Raw genomic sequence first — 19,530 nt, 5'->3', positions numbered from 1 at the left:
GTACTAATCACAGGGTGATTTCTTTGTTTTATTTCCCCAAGGTGGGTTTGACTTTCTGAAATTATTTTTTTATTTTTTTATCTTTAGAGTTCTTTCACTTCAAGAATCCTTCCATGAGATTAGATTAGATTACAAAATGTTGGGTTTCCAAGGTGATTTTGTTATAAACCAGTCACTATTAATTTCCTTTAAAGCTAAATAATTCTACTCTGTTTGCATTTACTATTCAAAGATAGCTTTAATATTTTATAAGGTGTTATCTGTTTAGATGTTGAAATACAAGACTGGAGACATTCCACTATGGCTAGAAGAAACATTGAGAGCTCAGCTCTGTTTTGTATATTTAAACTTCACCTTTGGCTTTGGGCAGGGAAAAGATGAGGTTACCTCATTTGTTCCTGTTTCTTTTTATTAAGAGCCCACAAGTCTCTGCTCATCTCCTTAATCTATCACCTCTCCTCCTCCACCTGTGTGCTCACCACAATTGTCCCTAAAGGGACAATCCTCAATGCCACAGTGGTATTTTCAGTGTTGCTTACAGAAAGAAGAGGTTTTCTTGTCTAAACCAATTTCCACCTGTTTTGTCAATGACCTCTTTGAAGAAGTGAGGTGTGAATGAGACTGCAGAATAGTGCTGTTTCATTTATTACTTTACAAAGATTGAGATGAATTGCTTTTTCATGAGAAGTAAACATGTTTCTATTATTGTGTTTTACATACAATGTTTTAGGCACTGATAGTGACCACTTTCAAACTGTGAATGTCATAATAGCAGGAACAGGATATATGGGAAAATAAATGAAAACTGAGTTTCCATTGCCAATCCTTTGTTTTACCTACTTATTTGTTTGGCTTATTTTGACTTGGTTTGAATAGGCTTGGATTTAGGAATATATGTGATTAGAATAACAAATTATATGTTCTATATCTCCTGTCTCTGCATATATATGTATGTATACACACATGTACATTTATATGTATATATATATGTATATGCACAAATGTATACATATATTACACATATGCATATATATATATGTACACATATGTATGTGTGTGTTATATATGTATATACATATATAGAGAGAATGTGATACTAATCTTGAAGTTTTTTTATCAAAACCCTGTGCAAATGGCATTGGTGCTCTCTGAAAAGACCAGCAAAAATACTAAAGTATTATCAGCATTTCTCACAGTGGCTTTCTCCTAACCCTGACAAACAGATTGCTGTATTCTGTCCTCCCTCCATCCGTTGCCAATGAACTGAGGCATAAGCGTCCAGTGCCTGCCAAAAGATACGACAACGTGACCATCCTCTTCAGTGGCATCGTGGGCTTCAATGCTTTCTGTAGCAAGCATGCATCTGGAGAAGGGGCCATGAAGATTGTCAACCTTCTCAACGACCTCTACACCAGATTCGACACACTGACAGATTCACGGAAAAATCCCTTTGTTTATAAGGCAAGTCCTTATAAGAACCCACTGCAGTGCTGTTCAGAATCTGAGCTCTGAACTTCCCCTTCAGAAGCACTACTATCCCTATTCTCAGACCATAGCTGCAGTCTTGGGTCAGTAAGCCTCCACGTAGTCACTATTTACTGTTTTCTTAAATAATTATTTCTTGTTATAAAACTTTCTTTTTCATGTAACCAAGCTCAATGTTTTATGGAGCAGAAGATTCCCTGGTTAAAAGAAAATCTTCATCAGTTCATTTGCACTTGAGTAACAAAACCATGCAGGTCATTTATCACATTTAGTAGAAATAATAGCATTCATTTTAATACTCTGTAAAAGACATTTTTACTGAATTATATAAATGCCTTGCATAGTAAAGAAGTCGGGGAGCTTTAGACAGGACCTTGGGACTCAGATTTGCTTTTAGATAATATCAATTTGAAGATAAACATTTATTCAGTGTTTCTGCCCTTTATTTCAACTAAAAACAAATAAAATATTGGAAAAATGAAAGTCAGTGGAATAGTGCTTTATAAAGGCAAGAATGTTAACTAAACCATCTCTAGGCATCCAGGGTAACATAAGTTCACAGGGACTATTTATTTTATAGTCATTTTCTGAGGTACAATGTAGCACTTGTTGAGCATATCATAAGAATAAATGGTTAAGGACCATAATAAATCACTGAACTTCAGATGGAGCGCTTATGCCATCAAAATGTCTCACATTTCAGGGAAAAATAAGGTAATACATTATTCTACTGAATTAGAAGGGGATCTCATGTGGGAAACTAATTGCTTACTAGAGGAAACCAATTGTTTCTCTGCTCATTAATAACTCCAAGTACCGAGTGCATAAATTTCAAATAATTCCAGGATTTCTTCTTGTTGGAATTTAATCTATTAGGATTTTAATAGAGTTAAGAGGAAGGAGAGCTTAAAGTTATTGAGAACCCTGGGAAAATTTTTGTCTTTTATTATAGTAACAAATGAAAGTGTCATTTTTATGCTAACCAGTGGACATCTGACTATGTGTGCTGTGTCAGGTGGAGACCGTTGGTGATAAGTACATGACAGTGAGTGGCTTACCAGAGCCCTGCATCCACCATGCACGATCCATTTGCCACCTGGCCTTGGACATGATGGAAATTGCTGGCCAGGTTCAAGTAGATGGTGAATCTGTTCAGGTTAGTAAAAAAAAAAAAAAACATTTATAAATAAGTGAGTGTGTGTGTGTGTGTGTGTGTGTGTGTGTAATATTGGTAGTAGTCCTTTGAGAGAAATGAATTTATATTCTTGTGCAGAAGATCATTACTATGTGCAAAGAAGGGCATCTTGACAATAAATTCCAGAGTATTTTTATTAAAACCATTGTATTACATTCTCTCATATTGGAAATTATCTCATTTGTCCCATGTACTGAAAAGTCATGAGAATGAGATTAAACTTCTTATCTCTTCTGTTTTATTGCATAAAATCTCTTTACTGTGTGTCTTGCAAGTGGCCGCGTTCACATCTTTGCAATCTTCAGACTTCAAATGATTCTTTTGGAGCAGAATGTTTCTCTTGGGACAGAAGATTTGGTGACAGTTTTTGAAGTTGCTTGTAATGTGCTTGAAATTCTTATAGAGAATTCTTATGATTTTATATGATGATTCTACATTCCATAACATAACATAAGCAAAAATGCATATATTACTGATCAAAGTTATTAAAGCAAAGCTTTGGTTTCTGCAGATAACAATAGGGATACACACTGGAGAAGTAGTGACAGGTGTCATAGGACAGAGGATGCCCCGATATTGTCTCTTTGGAAACACGGTCAACCTCACAAGCAGAACAGAAACTACAGGCGAAAAGGGGAAAATAAATGTTTCTGAATATACTTACAGGTAAGGGGAAAAGCCTTGGTATTCACTGAGTTTCACTGAGTTTCTTGCATGTGTGTTAACTCAGTGATTTTTTTTCTTTATCTTCAAGTGGTTATCACCTCCACTTCTTTCCCCTGCATTTGGGATTATTTTTCATTTAAGAAGATTATGTCATTGTTCCCATTTGAAATGATTCTACACCATCTTAGGAACTCCTGACATGATCATTATTACTAAAACCTGGAGTGTCTTGAAATACAACTTTAGAAACTTTTGCTGTCTTAATTTGTAATGGGGGTACATGACCCCTTCTCCCAAGAATCTTTATCTACTTCTCTCTTTACTCTCTCTCCCCTCTCTTTTAGATGTCTTATGTCTCCAGAAAACTCAGATCCACAATTCCATTTGGAGCACAGAGGCCCAGTGTCCATGAAGGGCAAAAAAGAACCAATGCAAGTTTGGTTCCTCTCCAGAAAAAATACAGGAACAGAGGTATGACGAACCTGATTTTAAAGACAGAGTATAAAATGGGGAGTTCAATCATAATCCCTAGAAGTGTGTTTCATTTGAAAAGAATTTTTGTTTATAGAAATTAACTCTTAAGTAAGACAGGGTTAAAAAACTGAAACATTATATGAGCCAGTTAGATCAATTGGTACCTTGTAGGTGATACTTTATGGTTGTTCTCCAATGAAATTAAAACCAAAGCACCAGCTTGAGAAGGACTGCCTTTTTTGCTTTTCCTAATTTAGTTCAGATGTGACTGAGTGGGCTGTGAAGGGACACCCTCCCTACTAGGTCCCCTCAGACCTGGGCTAGTTCTAAGATCACCACCAGGACTAAGTAAGGGCTGCAGTTCCTGGGAGGTGTCTTAACCATGAAGCTTAAGGTCCACAGTATCTCCCTGTGGGGCATTTGGAGATTTTTTGAAGTTCAAGTCCATTTTGAATTTCTTCCAGTGGAATGAATGACTTACGTTTTGCCAGACTCTAAATAATTCTGTAGGGAAGTTTTAGGAGTTTGCAAGTACTGTGGTTGTACTCTATCCAGAGCCCTTGGACTTGAGCACACCCAAGGTGGAATCATGCCCCTTGCAGTGGCCTAGTTCATCCCAGGGGCACATCTAGCCTCTTCCACCTCACGAGGTAGAGCCTCAGAAGCAAGTGTGACATTCTGTTCCCCTGTTACGTTATTGGTTATTCAGAGCAGGTGAAACTACTTAATCATATTTATTTCTGTGTATGTAAACTGACTTTTAGAGTATAGCAAGTCTCAAAGAGAATGGAATGCCAAGTGTTTAAACATTTATTTTTTAGCTGTTTTTACTTTTAAATAATTTGCCTATGAGGTTGGCATGATAATGAACCTTTTTATTTTTTTCTCAAAAATAAACTATATCTCAAGTGTTAGTCTTCTTAGCTGGGTGACCCTAAGAATAATTTTTCTCTGAATTGTATTGTAAATGGTTTATAGACACTGTAGATATGAATGCAAAGCATACTGCCAGAGACACAAAAATGTATTTAGAGGGATGCTGCAAGATTTATTATCACTACAAATTAATTCTGCATTTCTTTCACTTTTTAAAGGAAACTAATCAGGATGATAACTGAATCTCAGATTGGGAGATGAAAAGAACTGCAGATCAAGTTCCCATTGTCTCCTAATATGTGCCAAGCAAAGGAGCCATGCTTCCCTATGGACGGACACAGATGTCACTGTCTTATCTGATTATCCCAAGCACTTCTCCTAGATATATCTCGCTCTGTTATTCAACTTTAGCTCTGCTTTTGATTATTTTTAAGGTTTTAGTATACTGTCTAAAGTTTGGCTTTTGATGTGGATGATGTGAGCTTCATGTGTCTCAAAATCTACTGTGAGCATTACCTACTGGTGATCTGCAAGTAGTAGGCACCTAATAAATAGTTATTGAATTTAATTAAATGAAACAGAGCAGTATTTGGAGATATATATATATATATATATATATATATAAAATTATTTACCAAATCTGTTCAATACTCCACATCTATATGTATATTTTAATGACTATAACATAGAACAAAGTTTATATCATGTCAGTGTATGTCATTATAGAAATCATTTTCTAAAGGACTGAATTCTAGGTTTTAGGAAAAAATGTGATTTATTTTTCAGACTTCCAAAGTAATAATGAATATACCACGCTAAGAGTGACTATTTTGAAGTATGATAATTTCCTTTTGGAAATACAAAATATACATTTCTGCTATTAAAGTGTTTGGTTGGCCATTCAGATCACATGGCAATCATAATTCTTCTAAAGTGCTCCCATTTCTCTTGTATCCCTTATATAAAATCACATTATCCACTTGCAGCTGTTATAAAAAGCTGTTTTTTCACATCGAGATGTCACATTGGCTTGGGCTACAGGTCAGGGACTCTAGCTATGTCTAGGAATAAAGCTGGAAATACACTGATGGGTACTGCTATAGAGCTGTTCTTAACCTTTCACTTCCAGAAATGAGCTTGCTTTTTTTGTTGTTTTTTACTCAGAAGGATGTGATTTTATCCAGGGCACTATGTTCAGAATTGTTAGTCTGATTTCAACCTAGAATGCATTCCTGTTGGAATAACTGGCCTGTTACTCTTAAAATGTGTCTGCTAATTTATTAATATCTATCTTTATAAAATACAGTGCAACTACTTTTGTGTAAAAATATCTTTAACTTTAGTCTTTCAAATCAGCACACTCAATATATGTATAAATGTTCAATGTTATTGTGTAAAAGATCTGCAATAAATTATTTTTTCCACTTCTCTCTAGACTGTTTTTATTTCAGTTGGATGATATCAATGTCATCATGTGCATTATTTGTGTTATTTTTGGAGTTATTTTATAACCTTATTTATTTTAAAGTTTAATTTATATTTACTATTGTCATAACTTTAATTTTTTTGCTGCTAGGTAGGTGCATACTCTGAACACAGGGTACATTTTCAGTTATGAAATTCTTTAATTAATTAATTAATTCTAATTAAGTATATATGACAGCAGAATGCATTTTGGTTCATTGTACACATAAATTTTTAATGGCTCATCTTGGGAAGAAATAGCCTTAAATGCTATTTTTCTTTAGTATCAACAAAGTGACAGGAAAAAAAGAAAAAGGCTAGTCACAGAAGCCAAACACACATAAATATGAAATGGCATCAGCGTACTTAAAGAGCTCACAAACTTTTAAGGGTAACAGATGTGTACAAATAATTAAGATATTTAATATTCATAATCATGAAATGTCTTCAAGGTAAAGAATGAATACTTAGGGAATGAATAACTTGAGAGAAGATGGGTGAGATGAAAATGCACATTATGTCTGTTTGGAAGAGAGATTAAGGAGGATTAAAACAACTCCAGTGATACTTCTGTCTTCCCAGAATCCAATGTGTATTTATTGAGCATTTACTTGAGGCTGGCATTGTGGCAGTTAGGTCATGCCATAGTATGGATCTGGAGTGTCTCCTAAAAGCTCATGTATTACACTCTCAGCTTGGTGCCATCTGAAGGCCTGGAACCATTAGGAGGTGGAGCCTGGTGGGAGGAAGTTTTTTTTTTGAAGAGGATATTAGGGCCCCAGCCCCTTCCTTGTACTCTGTTTTGTGTTCTGAATGACATGAGGTGAACAGATCTTCTGTGCTATGTGCTCCTGCCATGATATATGTGCTCTTATAGGCCCAAAGTAAAAGGGACAAGAGATCACAAACTGAAACCCCTGAAACCATAATCCAAAATATTTTTTTCCTTTATTAATTATCTCAAGTATGATCAACAGAGTGTATTGATGAGTAAATCATTGCTACCTTTGAGGAAGTAACACTGCAATTTTGGCCTCTTGGAAGTGTCTTAACATCTGCTTATTATGCCTACAGTCTCCTAGTTCAGGCACTCATCATCTCCTGAACAATTGCCAGATCTTCCTTATAAACTCTCTATTTCCTGTTTTTACCTTCTCCACTCCACACTCCCAAATTGCTGAGAAAGTAATCTTTCACAAATCCAAATTGTTCTGCTACCTAAAGTCATATGATTATTATTCATTGCTGTTCCACTTAGTAAAGATACAAGAATCATCACCTTTAACAGCCTGTTCTGATCACTGCTACCTTTGCAAGCATGATTTGTTCTGTTTGGAAATGCTATGTCCATACTCTGATGGCAAACTCTTATTTCTCTTTAAGCACTTAGCTCCTTAACGTTTCATTGGAGATTTTCCAAACTCTCTAAAGCAAGTGTAGATTCTGTGTACCTTGTTGTCCTGCAATACCTAGAATGGTTAACACATCATCTGTTTTTTTATTAGGCTGTAAGTTTCTTAAGGCTCTTTCCCTAATATCCCTTGAATCTTTCACAAAAATAGCACTTGACAAACTTTTGTTGAGTGAAGGGATGGAGGGATTATTCTGAGCAGTGGAACTAAATAGTAGATTTGAAGGGGACAAGGAATAACAAGTGATATTGGAAACAAGAGGAGACTTTAAAATTCCATTATTTTATTAGTGTATGCAAAGAATCATGCTGTCATTGGTGTAGGGTTTAATAGGAAGGAGCAAGTGTGTATTTATGGTGCTGTTTGTACTTTGTGTATGGGCCTACTTTAAGGTGACAGCAGGGGAGGAAGCTAACTGAGGAGTGATCAAGGCTCAAAATTAAAAGGGCATAATACCTATGGGTTACTGGGGAAGAGGGGAAGGTAAGAATCAAGTAGAGGACTGCTGGCTTGATTAGTAAGTAAATGATGGTGCCATTAAACAGGACGGAGAATAAAGATGGGGAAATGAGCTTATGGGATAGAATATTATTACATGGGTTTGAAGTTCTTGTGAATATGTTTAAGAGAGAAATGGCTATTCTCTGTAGGTGGCATTAATGTGTGTAGAGAAAAGAGCATATTCTGTTCCAATTGCACCAACTCAAATTTCAAGACAGCCAGTTACCAGCCCTATAACCTCTCCTAAAGTCTCAGATCTTTTCTTCAAAATGATTCTCATTGTTAAAACAGGAATTACAGTAAACACTCACCAGGTTTCCTGTTAGGTCTAATTAACATGTAGAGAAATCAGAAGAGTTAGAACTTTGGCTTACCATTTTGGGAGTTATTAGAAGAAATGTAAATTTACAAATCATTGAGAAAAGATATTGTTAAAGCTAAATCAGGGACAGCACGTGTCATGAGAAAACAAGAAGGTCAATGAGAAAAAACAGAGAATATGTTTTTAAGTTTGCTGAATCCTGAAACAAACCCAGTGAAACTCTGCCCAAAACTAAAATCAAATGTGATGAAAGACAGAAGTTTATTGGTTTGAATTAAAAAGATATGGGGGGGTGCGGGGGGGGGGGTTAGGGTTGTGGCTCAGGGGTAAAGCACTTGCCTAGCTTGTGTGAAGCACTGGCTTTGATACTTAGCACCAGATAAAAATAAATAAATAAAGGTATTGTGTCCATCTACAACTAAAAAAAATTTTTTAAATGTGTGTATTTCTATGCTTTCATAATTGAATGCACACACACATATATAGTATACTTAATACACATAGATATGTGTATTAAATATGTATATGTATATATATATATATATATATATATATATATATATATATATATAAAATTTAAGAACTAAGCATTTGCTTCATTTTTAAGAAATATATTACTGATTTATGAAATGTCACGTTCATATTTTCTTTGTTACCGAAGAGGTGATAATTACTTTTTCTGTAGTCCCAGACAATGGTTCATAGGACCACCAGAGGGCAGCAGATAATGCTATTTGGAATCAAAGTTCAGAAAGAACAGATTTTTGTGATAGGAAAGTTCACCATCTTAACTGTCAATTAACTGTCACTTTCTGTGTGCAGACTTGAATTCACTCCTAACTCCCTAATGGGTTCAAAAATAATTATTTCCACCCCTTATGTCCATTTGTGTTACATCAAATCCATTCACACAACTTGTTCAGAAACTGCAATCAAATAGTTATAGCTAATTCTGAAGGAAGTTGTATAAATTTTCTAGAACAAGTAACCTATAACAGAAGTAGTAGATCTGTACAGTATTATTATAAGCAAACTAAGTTGCTGATAGCTCATATCTGCTATCAGACACCAATAAAAATTTACTGCTGATTTACAAGAATAAAATTTAAAAACTCTCCTATTTTACATTATAAAAATTGCATTTCTAGTTCTTACTACTTCTACTATATTGAAGAGAAGAAATGTAGTAAGATAAACAAAACAAAACAATGGACAGGATGCAAGACCCTGAATTCAATGTGGCAAGGCCAGCCCTGAGTCTTTTAACTCCTTATCACTCAGTTTCCTAATCTGTAAAAATATTTCCAGTCCAGATAGTATGTAGAGTTAATTCCTGCTCCAAAATTCATTTTTTGTATGTAGGGGTTGAGGGTAGGCAGTAAAAATGACAGTGCACCTTGACTTTGGTGCACTATGACTTTGATCTGACCCTTTCATAATAAAATCTTAAGTTTTGACTATACTAATTTTAGCAGTCTTGAAATATCCAGTAGATCTACTGAAGGGTTTGAAAGCCAGCTTCTAAGAAATAAACAAAATAAACAAATCTGGTGAGGACTTTGTATTCAAGCTAAAGTCAGAATGACTAGATTAGTGTATGAGTATTAATATAGGTGTTTTTGCTAAAAGTGTATCCTATGATATTGACCTAATTATGTTACCTAAGTTCAAATTCTTTAATGAAGGTTTATGTTTTTTTATTATATAGAAAGGTAAAATGTCCTTTTATTCAATCATTCTTTTCCAGTCCATATGGTGTATCTGGTACAGTCTATATCCCAGACAGAGCTCAAGTAATCAAATTTTAGTCATCCTTCTGAATTGGAAACTACCTCTTAAAAATTGGGTATAAAGGTTGGGCATCATCACTACTATGATTAATGAAATAGATTGCCTATTTTGGAGAGTGATGACTGAAGTTGTCTACCAAACAATTTTGAGTCTTTGGGGAAAAGAGTCTTATGAAAGTCTAGTATTAACTCACAAAACACATCCCTGATAAAGATGCATAAATACTGTTCCTTTTGTTCCTTTCTTCATCACATGAATACACTTTAATAGAATTCACATATAGCCATAAAGAAAATGTAATCATAAAGTTTTGGACAACAACACACCTAACATTGTACATCTAAGTTTGAATGTATTAGCACAAATAACACAGCTGAAGAGAGTTCCTTTATTTTTATGCAAAATTCATTACATGGACATGGGACTTGGGGCCCATGAGATGTTTATGCCCTGGAATCTGAGAGAAGGTGAGAATAAGACCTGAAGAAAACAAGTATTAGGGAATATGAAGAATTGGGTTCAGGATCTGACAAGAAAGCCTAATAACCTATCAAAGGAAGTCATTAGCTTAGGGTGCTAGAGGCAGGTAGAAATTTGGAACTCAGGTGTATGGCATTTAAAATTTTTTAGACAGTAACAATTTGCATGTACAGTGATGTTCTTGGATAATAACTGTTTAATTATTTTATGTCTTCCACTGTAGATATGAGATATGATATTAAATAACAGGGTGTATATCATTCCTTGATACACTAGTATAATTTTTTTTCAAATCACAATAATTTTTAAGTCTGTCTAGAAAATTATAAGGGTAGTTTCTATCCAAATAGTCTAATATAAATAAAAGGTAAGGTACAAAGAGTCACCTATGACATGGTGAGTTTTTAAATTTAAAAATCTCTAGTAGCCACACTTCAAAAAACAGAAAGGAAGAAAAGAAATTTATTTTAATAACATATTTTATTTAGCACAATATAAACAAAATATCATTTCAGCATGCAACAAATTTCAAATTAGTAACCAGGTATTTTAAATTCTTTATTTTGTTGTAAGTTTTTAAAATGCATTGTGTATTTTACATTTTCAGCATATATAAATTCAGACCAATTACATTCCACATGCCTACTGGTCACACGAAACTAGGTGTCATCATATTGGACTAGATGTAATACAGACAACTGTTCAGATCTTCCATAAGAAACAAAGATATCTTACATATATATTTCCTCATGCCAACAAATTGAGTCAATTTTGTTATTTATGAAAACAAAAGGAGAAAATTACCTGAGTAATTGAAAGGGAAAATGATTATTACATAAAGAAAAAATATGTACACATATTTGCACTTTTTATTTTGATTTATAATATGTAGCTCCAAATTGAACATTTACTTTGAATATTTCAACTCCATATACCTCAACGTAATATAAATGGTGATAAGAAGAATATTTTAAAAATGGTTATATAGGGGAGATTTTAGGAAAATATTTAAGAAAAAGAAATTTATGGGTTTCTAACTTTAGCAACTTAATATTTTGAGATAATAAAAGATCTTACATTTTCACTTGACAATTCTTTTGCAATTTTTTAATGAGAAGCAATTACAAAGCACTAAACGACACCTATTATCTTTTGACAAAGTGAAGGCTCTTTATAAAGATCTAGTTCATCATTCAATTACCACCCACATTATATTTCTTCTTTTCATTTGTATTCCTGTTAAAGGTTGTCCTTTCCCTGTCAACCCAACCTGCTCTTTCTGCACTTGACAGGAGGAATATTACCCAAGTGTTAGCTGAGAGAGCATTATACAAAAGGTGAATATTAGAACATTTACACACTTCTTGATTTGCACTCAACAAAATATTCCAAAGTTATAGAAATCTCAGAGGGAGCAAGTGCCCCTACCTCAGGGACCACATGCCTGTTGGGACCCTTAACCAATATTTGTTCCTGATTCATGAATGCTTGAGATTCAAAATTCATGGAATACTGTTCATTGTATTTCTTGACATTTAAAGTCCTTTTAAAAAGAATTTATAAAAAATAATGTTAACACTATAATAAAAGTCACAGAGCTCCTTTTTAAAAATATACGTATCCTTAAATATTAGACTGTATTGTAACATATAATCAAAATTAATAGGCATGAGTGAGTTGCAATAAATGGGGACAGAATCCCTCTTGCCCTTTAAGCTCTTAGGAAATTCTAGATCAGCAGCAAAATTGATGATCAGGAAACAAAGCTATAGTCACTATGTGCCAAATGCAGTTTTGCATATTTTGCATGTGTTTAATCCTTGTAGCAATTCATTGCATAGAAATTATCATTATCGTCTTCATATTACTGGAGTGTATGAACTTGGGGTAATTTGCAAAGTCAAACAGAATCAGTAACTGATCCAGTCAGTATCTGGCAACTGGATACTAGAGCTTGGATTCCAACCATGTGTCAACGCTTCTTGAATCTGAAACAAGCAAACAGTAGTAAATGCCTGGTGGGTGTCTTTATATAAGATGATTATGTTTCAGGTGCAGAAGTTCTAGTCAAACAGGTGAGCAAAGAGTTCGGAGAAGATATAGCAGGTGGCTTTATCCTGCATCTTAGGACTAGCATTGAAGAACAAGATTTAGAGGCTCAGGGCAAAGGCAGGAATCAAAGCTGAATTAGAGAAGAACAGGATGAAACTAGATGTGTGTCACATGACAGCAATCATAAGGGCTAGATCAGAACAATCCAAATGATGTGCCATAGGAAAGACATCTCAACACTAACTGGCCCCTATAAGTATAAAAGGCTTGTATTCTTCGGCGTGAAAACCCAACTGATCCTGATGTTCACAACTCAACTGTGAACCCTGATGGACTATAGAAGTAGAGAAAGAATAGCATTTACTGTACCATTCAGTGAAACTTCTGCTAAGAGTGTGGAGGGAATCTTCCATGAAGATGGTCATCTTTGCTCTTCTGTACTTTGCCACCATTGACTAGCATTCAAGTCTTACTGTAGAGATTTCTGACCAAAGAAGCATTTTTGTTTTTTAGTTTGGATTGGGTTTTCTTTCTTCTAACAAGATGTCCCAGAAATTACACATGAAAATTTCATCATTTCCCACTCTGATTTTGGTCTGTGTCCCTAGAATACCTGGGTATAATACCATTGCTATTCTTCTCTCTGTATATTTTTTATTTGTTCTTTTTACATATAATGACAGTAGAGTGTATTTTGGTATATTATATATTCTTTATATCATTTTGATGTTCTTATCTTCTTGTCCAATAGACCCTATAAGAAGGTGGGTCTGGACTGCACATCCACTCCATGGCCCATGCACCTAACACAGAGCCTTGCCACACAGAAGGAGTTTAGGATCGTCAGAGGTCCTTCCCAGATACTGTAGAACCAGTTGAAGGAGAAAAATAAATTATTTATATAATATGTAAAGCATCTGTGTTTTCCAATTAGTGGTCAATTTCTTGTGCTGACTACAGATTATTTATTTGAACATCCTTCCCCCAGCACACATGTGCACATCTATAACCCATACCAAATTGTAGTTTTTTAACAGAGTCATGGAAGACCTGAAGGATGTTGTCAGAAGAGTCAGAGATATTAAATATACAAAATACAAAAAAGACAAAAAGCTATTATTATTCTTAAGTTTATAACATGGCTATCCTCAATCACAAGCAGTATAGTGCCTGCCAAATGAGTCCTCATTTCAATCTCTCTAGTGTCTCTTTTCACCAAGTTCCAGGGTCGTGTGTGTGTGTGTGTGTGTGTGTGTGTGTGTGTGTGTGTGTTCTCCAAGGGTAATACTGCTGGCTCCTATATTTAGTTTGCGTAAGTACTGGTATATTGACTACCAGAGGCTGTATTTGTGGACATTACTTTCACCAATGCATGAGGATTCTCATATTCCCATATTCTTTGACAATGCTTGGATATAAAATATTGCCTATTTTTCCTTTTTGGCATCACCCACAGTCTAAGTACCCCATTCAATAAACTATCAAGCTTTTTTTTTTTTACTTTGCTGCAATGTGACGATCACACATAATGATTCGAGGATTACCATCATTCTCTTTTACTCCAAAAGGATTTCCAAGTCCTCAATTTAATAATTTCCCTTCTACTCCCTCAAAGCTAATCTCCTTGCTGTTTTGCAAGCACACTACACAAATATACAATATAAAAATACACATCTGTGCAGCTACTAACATTTGTTATCAAGCTTCTTGTAGGCCTCTCTCTAATGTTTATCTACCTTTGGAAAACTGATCTTTAGGATTTAACTCTCTTTCAAGTACTTCAAGAACTGGAATTGTTCACCTCTTTGAACATTTTGTGTTTGCAATAAATATTCTGGAACTTAATCATGTGTTGGTTTTCTTTTCTTTTTTATTCTTCTTTTAAAAATATTTTTCTATGTGAGGGCACTACTTCAGGAGAAACTATAATTCAGGAGAAAGAATAATATAATGAATAATATAATATAATGAATAATATAATATAAAGAATAATATAATTCTTGTAAACAAGAATTCTTTGGAATCAGCTAAATAAGGAGCATGTAGCCTAAAAGTGGCTTTGGCTTATTTTTATTTATTTTATTTATTTAAAGTTTTTAAAAGGTTGTTTGATTTTTTACATTTCTTACTCTAAAAAATGTTTTTTTTTTTTAATTTTTTGACTGCATTCAGATTTTAGAGTAGAAGCTCTCAGAAAGGACAGCCTACAACTCTTGGCAATATGTTCTGGGCACTTTTTTCCTACACTATTACTTCAGAGTAATGTGTTGGTGTTTGTGTTGCAAGACACTGTGAAATAATAAGACACTGAATCTTCCATGCTTTGGTCCTAGGTTTCTTATCTTGTTTGTTTCAAGGTTTTTGGACAACATATAGGCAGATTAAAAAGTCTGAGGATTCTGCTTTTTCTTTTGGGTCCCAGGTGACAAGACACAGTAGTGTCCTTTACAAATATTCTTTCCTCTTTTTTTTCACAGTAACCATATTGAGAACCATCAGATTGGCATCCACAATGCAACCCTGAAGAGATTTGCATTTTCTCCCTCCAGTTCTCCTTGGTCCATAACAGGAATACCCCTTACTCAGTAGCAGGCAGCCATGATCATAGGTCAAGACAATCTGTTCATGGGGAAATCTTGTCTGTCATTCCCACAGAGAATTTGAAAACATAACCACTCTATTTTTCATCCAAAGCATCAGCAGCAACTTCTGTGGCCATATGCTTCTAAAAAGTATGAAGTTTGAGCTGATCATCCACTCAATAAGTACCTCATAGCCAGTAGTTGGGAAAGAAATATCCAGGTCATATCACACAGCTGATCACCTACAAGATGTCATAAAAAAGAGCTTGACTTGTTTTTATTAAAGTGACAAACTCTGCTAGTGACTTAGAAAAACATTAATTTATTAATGAAATCTCAATAGCCATTGACAAAGCCATATGTAAATGAATGTATGTTATGGTTTGTTAGCTTATGAAATTTTTAAATATCATTTAAATTTGACATGAGTTTATATACTTACAGACTTCTTTTTACAGGCATTTAATTAAAACAGGCATATAACATATGATATGATAATGGATTTTTATAAAACTTGCTGGGCACTGTTATAGGGTAATTAAATTAATTATGGAAATTAGTTAGCATCTTTGGCAGTACATTATTTTTTTCTTACTTACCCCGAACCGCAACTTGTACCTCTCGTATAATATGGTAAATATTAATTCAGTAATATTTAAAGATACAAATCCTTTCTATCTGATTTTTGTTATTTCCATTCCCCATCCTTATTATTTTGAAGATAGACATTGATTGATTCCTGCCAAATCTTAGAAGAAAAATTTCCATCTAATTAAGTCTAAAGGTAGTAACTTACACGCTAGCATTAGTTAGGTCTTCAAGGCAGTAGTGAAACTCTAACAGTCTTTCAGAATTAAATAATGGGATGACTTATTAAGATGAGAAACACAAAACAACAGTCCCCACATTAGGTATCTTTTCCAAAGCCAGCCTTGCTGACCCATATCACTTATTAATTTTCTGAATGCTTTAAAATATTCGTTTCTTTCTCTGAGTATAGTTTCTTCTTCTTCTCTATTTATTATACAATAATTAATTTCAGAAACCCCTGCAGAATAGTTAAAAACACAGACCATTCACCAACACTTTTCTGGAATCAATTCTTCTGTGGAAAACTCTTTCCATCTAGAATGTGTGACATTCACCCTGATTGTTTTTCTCACGTTGCAGTGAAATAACCCAAAAATGTGGCTAAAATCTATATTAGGTAGATTGACTGGTACCTACTCACGAGCCAAACAGTACATTCTTGCATCCTATTAAAGAGGATGGAGCTTTTAGTGGGACCGTCATTTACTCTGTTCACTCTTTTGGCATCACAACCTTTCAGGCAGCTTTCGTAAATTCTGAATTCAAAACTATTTGAATACCAACTCATTTTTCAGCTATAGCTTCTAGTACTTTTCCACAATTACCTGTTGTCTAGGACATTTCAAATTCCATCCTGCCTGCCATTCAACAATGCCCCCTGTATTCTTATAGCAAAAATGCCAATGTATCAGAATCAGACTGGGGGGAAAAAAGCCTTGAAAGTCTCATAAGATAATGGATCAATCTGAATTCTATGCCAATATTGGTTGCATAAATTGGATCACCTATGTCAGAGATAATTGGCTAATATATAGTCAAAGTGAATATAACAACAAAAAAAAAAAAGGTCAGCATTTTGACTTCTGGGCATATAACCAAGCAGAAATGTACACAGTTTCATTTCAGAATTTTGCTAGAGATGAAAATTTGAAACTATATAAATATAGATGAATAGGGAAAATGAAAAAATAAATATTTATTTATTGAGGCAATTTTTATTGAGGCAAATTTATTTTATTTATTGGGGCATATTTATTGAAGCAATTTTGTGCAATAATGTAGTAAACTATACTTTTATGTGTTAGCATGAATACACTGTAAACATGACATTGAAAAGTATGTCAATGAAATTTCAGATTGAGATGCATAGAATAATTTTATACATAAAAAAATCAGAAGGAAATAAGTCAAAACATAAAATGGTTAAATCTGAAGGGTGAGTATGTGGCTGTTTATATTATTATTTTCTTAAATTTTCAATTTTTTAAAAATAATCAACAAATAAGAAGAGAAAGCATAATTGGTATATATTGAATCTTCTGTTAATAACTAAGTAAAAATGTATTCAATTAGCTAATTGAATCTATTGATTTATTGCAATATTTAAATAAATTTTTAAAATGTTTAGTATCAATTAAATACTGTATTATGTTTAGACTAAAAGGAATTAAATTGGGATTGAAAAAAATGGGAGAAATGTATCAGGGAAGCATCAAAATGGGCAAGTGGAGGTATCTCCATGAAAGACAAAGATATAACTGAAAAGGGGAGAAATGAGACTAACTATGAGAAAGAACTGGTCTGAGTAAGTATGTTGGGAAAAGTGGTAAAAGATGATGCTGAATATCTAAAATAGATAGCTAATAAAAGATGATAAGAAACTTAAAGCCAAAAAATGATTTGGAATAAGAGAAATGTCATCATACAAGAAACATTTTAAAAACTTGTTCCACACATGCTATAAATTGCTGAGGAGTAATGAAGAGTTCCAAGGGATTGGCTTCAAATTCCAGGTGGGAATTAGATAGTGACAGTGGGGCAGAAAAGAAAATGAGAAACTGGAGAAAATATCCAGGAGAAAGGGGAAGATTTCATGATTAGAGATGAGATACACACTTCACAACAATGAAGAATTTACACCAAAGACTTTAGCAATCTCACAACTTCCAGTAATAGTTTCTAATGTGGTGGAATTATTGCAGGAATTTGTGAAGATCCTTGTTTAATGTGACCAATTAAAACTGAGTGAAAAGTGAATTTGACCTAAGACTATAAGCCAGGAATGGCAAATCCTTCTATTTGTATAATGAATACATTTCATGTATGGGCTTGAGTACAGTTGAGTACACCACAAGGTATCTTTTGCTTTCTTCCTGTTCAAGCTGCAATTGCTTGTTAGCTCCAATGCTTTCCAGTGCACAAGCAAAGCCAGTAAGGGCTTTGCCATATTGGGCTTGAAGTCTCAATTGGAGCGATTTCAATTTTCACTCAATTTTAATTGATTGCCTCAAATGAGGACCTTCACAATCACCCAGAGTTATTCCAGCACATGAGAAGCTGTTCCTGGGGGGGGGGGGGGGTCCTGGGTCCACTTAGGCTCATGTCATATATAGCTCCAGCTTCTAAAGCCTTTCTCTCTGTTATACTTTGGTACCACCATATTTAAATTCATCCATGGGGGGTAAATTGATGAATGTGATGTGTCCCTTTAGACTAAATAATTGTCCAAGTTCAGATGGGATTTCTTCCTTTCTTGCAAAACCCCAAATAACAAGAAAAACAAATTGTGACAATGAAGCATCACTGGGTCTGTTGTAACCATCTTTTCAGTTTTCTGTCTGTATACCATTCCTTTTCAACTGTCTCAAAAATTCCACTTGTTTTTGCTATTTCTTATTCCAGTTTATTACTTTTCTTGCTTTTCTGTCAGACATTTTCTTTCTGTTAGTTGACTCAAGTCTTTTTGGTTTTTACAGGTTAATATTCATATACATAGCAGCCGCCCAGCAGGTCATTCACAGATTCAGGTTATGATATGACCCGTCTTTTCTTATGAGGTGTGTTGCATAAGGGGCTCTATCTTTGTTATGATATCTAATGATGTTTGTTTCAGGGTATATCACTGGGACTTACTGCTGATAATCTTGTAAACCTAAGGTCTTTTGTACATATGATATTTTAAAATCTTCATAAATCTCTTCCATTTTTTTCTGTAGGTAAGAGAACTTTAATCTTGCCTTTCAAAATACAAACTCCCTGGATTCTTTCACCAATATTTAAATGGTAACATTTATGTATTTAAAATTCTGAGGAATTATTTGAATGCTGTGTGTACTGTAACAAGCTGAAGATTAGCACCATCTCTAAATAGTCCCTTCCATTTTATTGTTTACAGTCAAAATATTTAACCCTTAATCATTTAAGGAAAAAAAATGTAGACAAGGCCTTTTTCTTTTATGTCTATAATTAAAACAATAAAAGTACATATAGATATCTTCAATGCCTTTTATTGAACTATCAAAATGATCGCATAAAGTAACATAACAATGAATTAGCCATGAAAAATCTGAAGGTACTGAGAAGAAAAAAAAACAAAGACTTTTATTCCAATTGAACATTAGCACTCTTCTATCTGATTTA

At 34.1% G+C, this 19,530-nt stretch overlaps 1 protein-coding gene across 1 annotated transcript in view; it reads left to right on the top strand.

Moving 5' to 3' along the window:
• The window catches only part of Gucy1b1 (guanylate cyclase 1 soluble subunit beta 1), a 42,078-nt gene extending 35,948 nt beyond the window's left edge, over positions 1-6,130 (top strand). The window contains exons 10-14 of the mRNA XM_027926652.3: positions 1,224-1,461; positions 2,501-2,641; positions 3,192-3,346; positions 3,691-3,817; positions 4,915-6,130. Coding sequence (XP_027782453.2) covers positions 1,224-1,461; positions 2,501-2,641; positions 3,192-3,346; positions 3,691-3,817; positions 4,915-4,938 — 685 coding nt within the window. The 3' untranslated portion in view covers positions 4,939-6,130. The remainder of the gene's footprint in view (positions 1-1,223; positions 1,462-2,500; positions 2,642-3,191; positions 3,347-3,690; positions 3,818-4,914) is intronic.
• The last annotated feature ends 13,400 nt before the right edge of the window (positions 6,131-19,530 follow it).

Source organism: Marmota flaviventris, chromosome 7 (genome assembly GCF_047511675.1).
Source record: "Marmota flaviventris isolate mMarFla1 chromosome 7, mMarFla1.hap1, whole genome shotgun sequence".
In the NCBI taxonomy this organism is placed as follows: Eukaryota; Metazoa; Chordata; class Mammalia; order Rodentia; family Sciuridae; genus Marmota; species Marmota flaviventris.
Note: the sequence above shows the minus strand (reverse complement) of the source record. Positions and strands in the feature narration are given on the sequence as shown.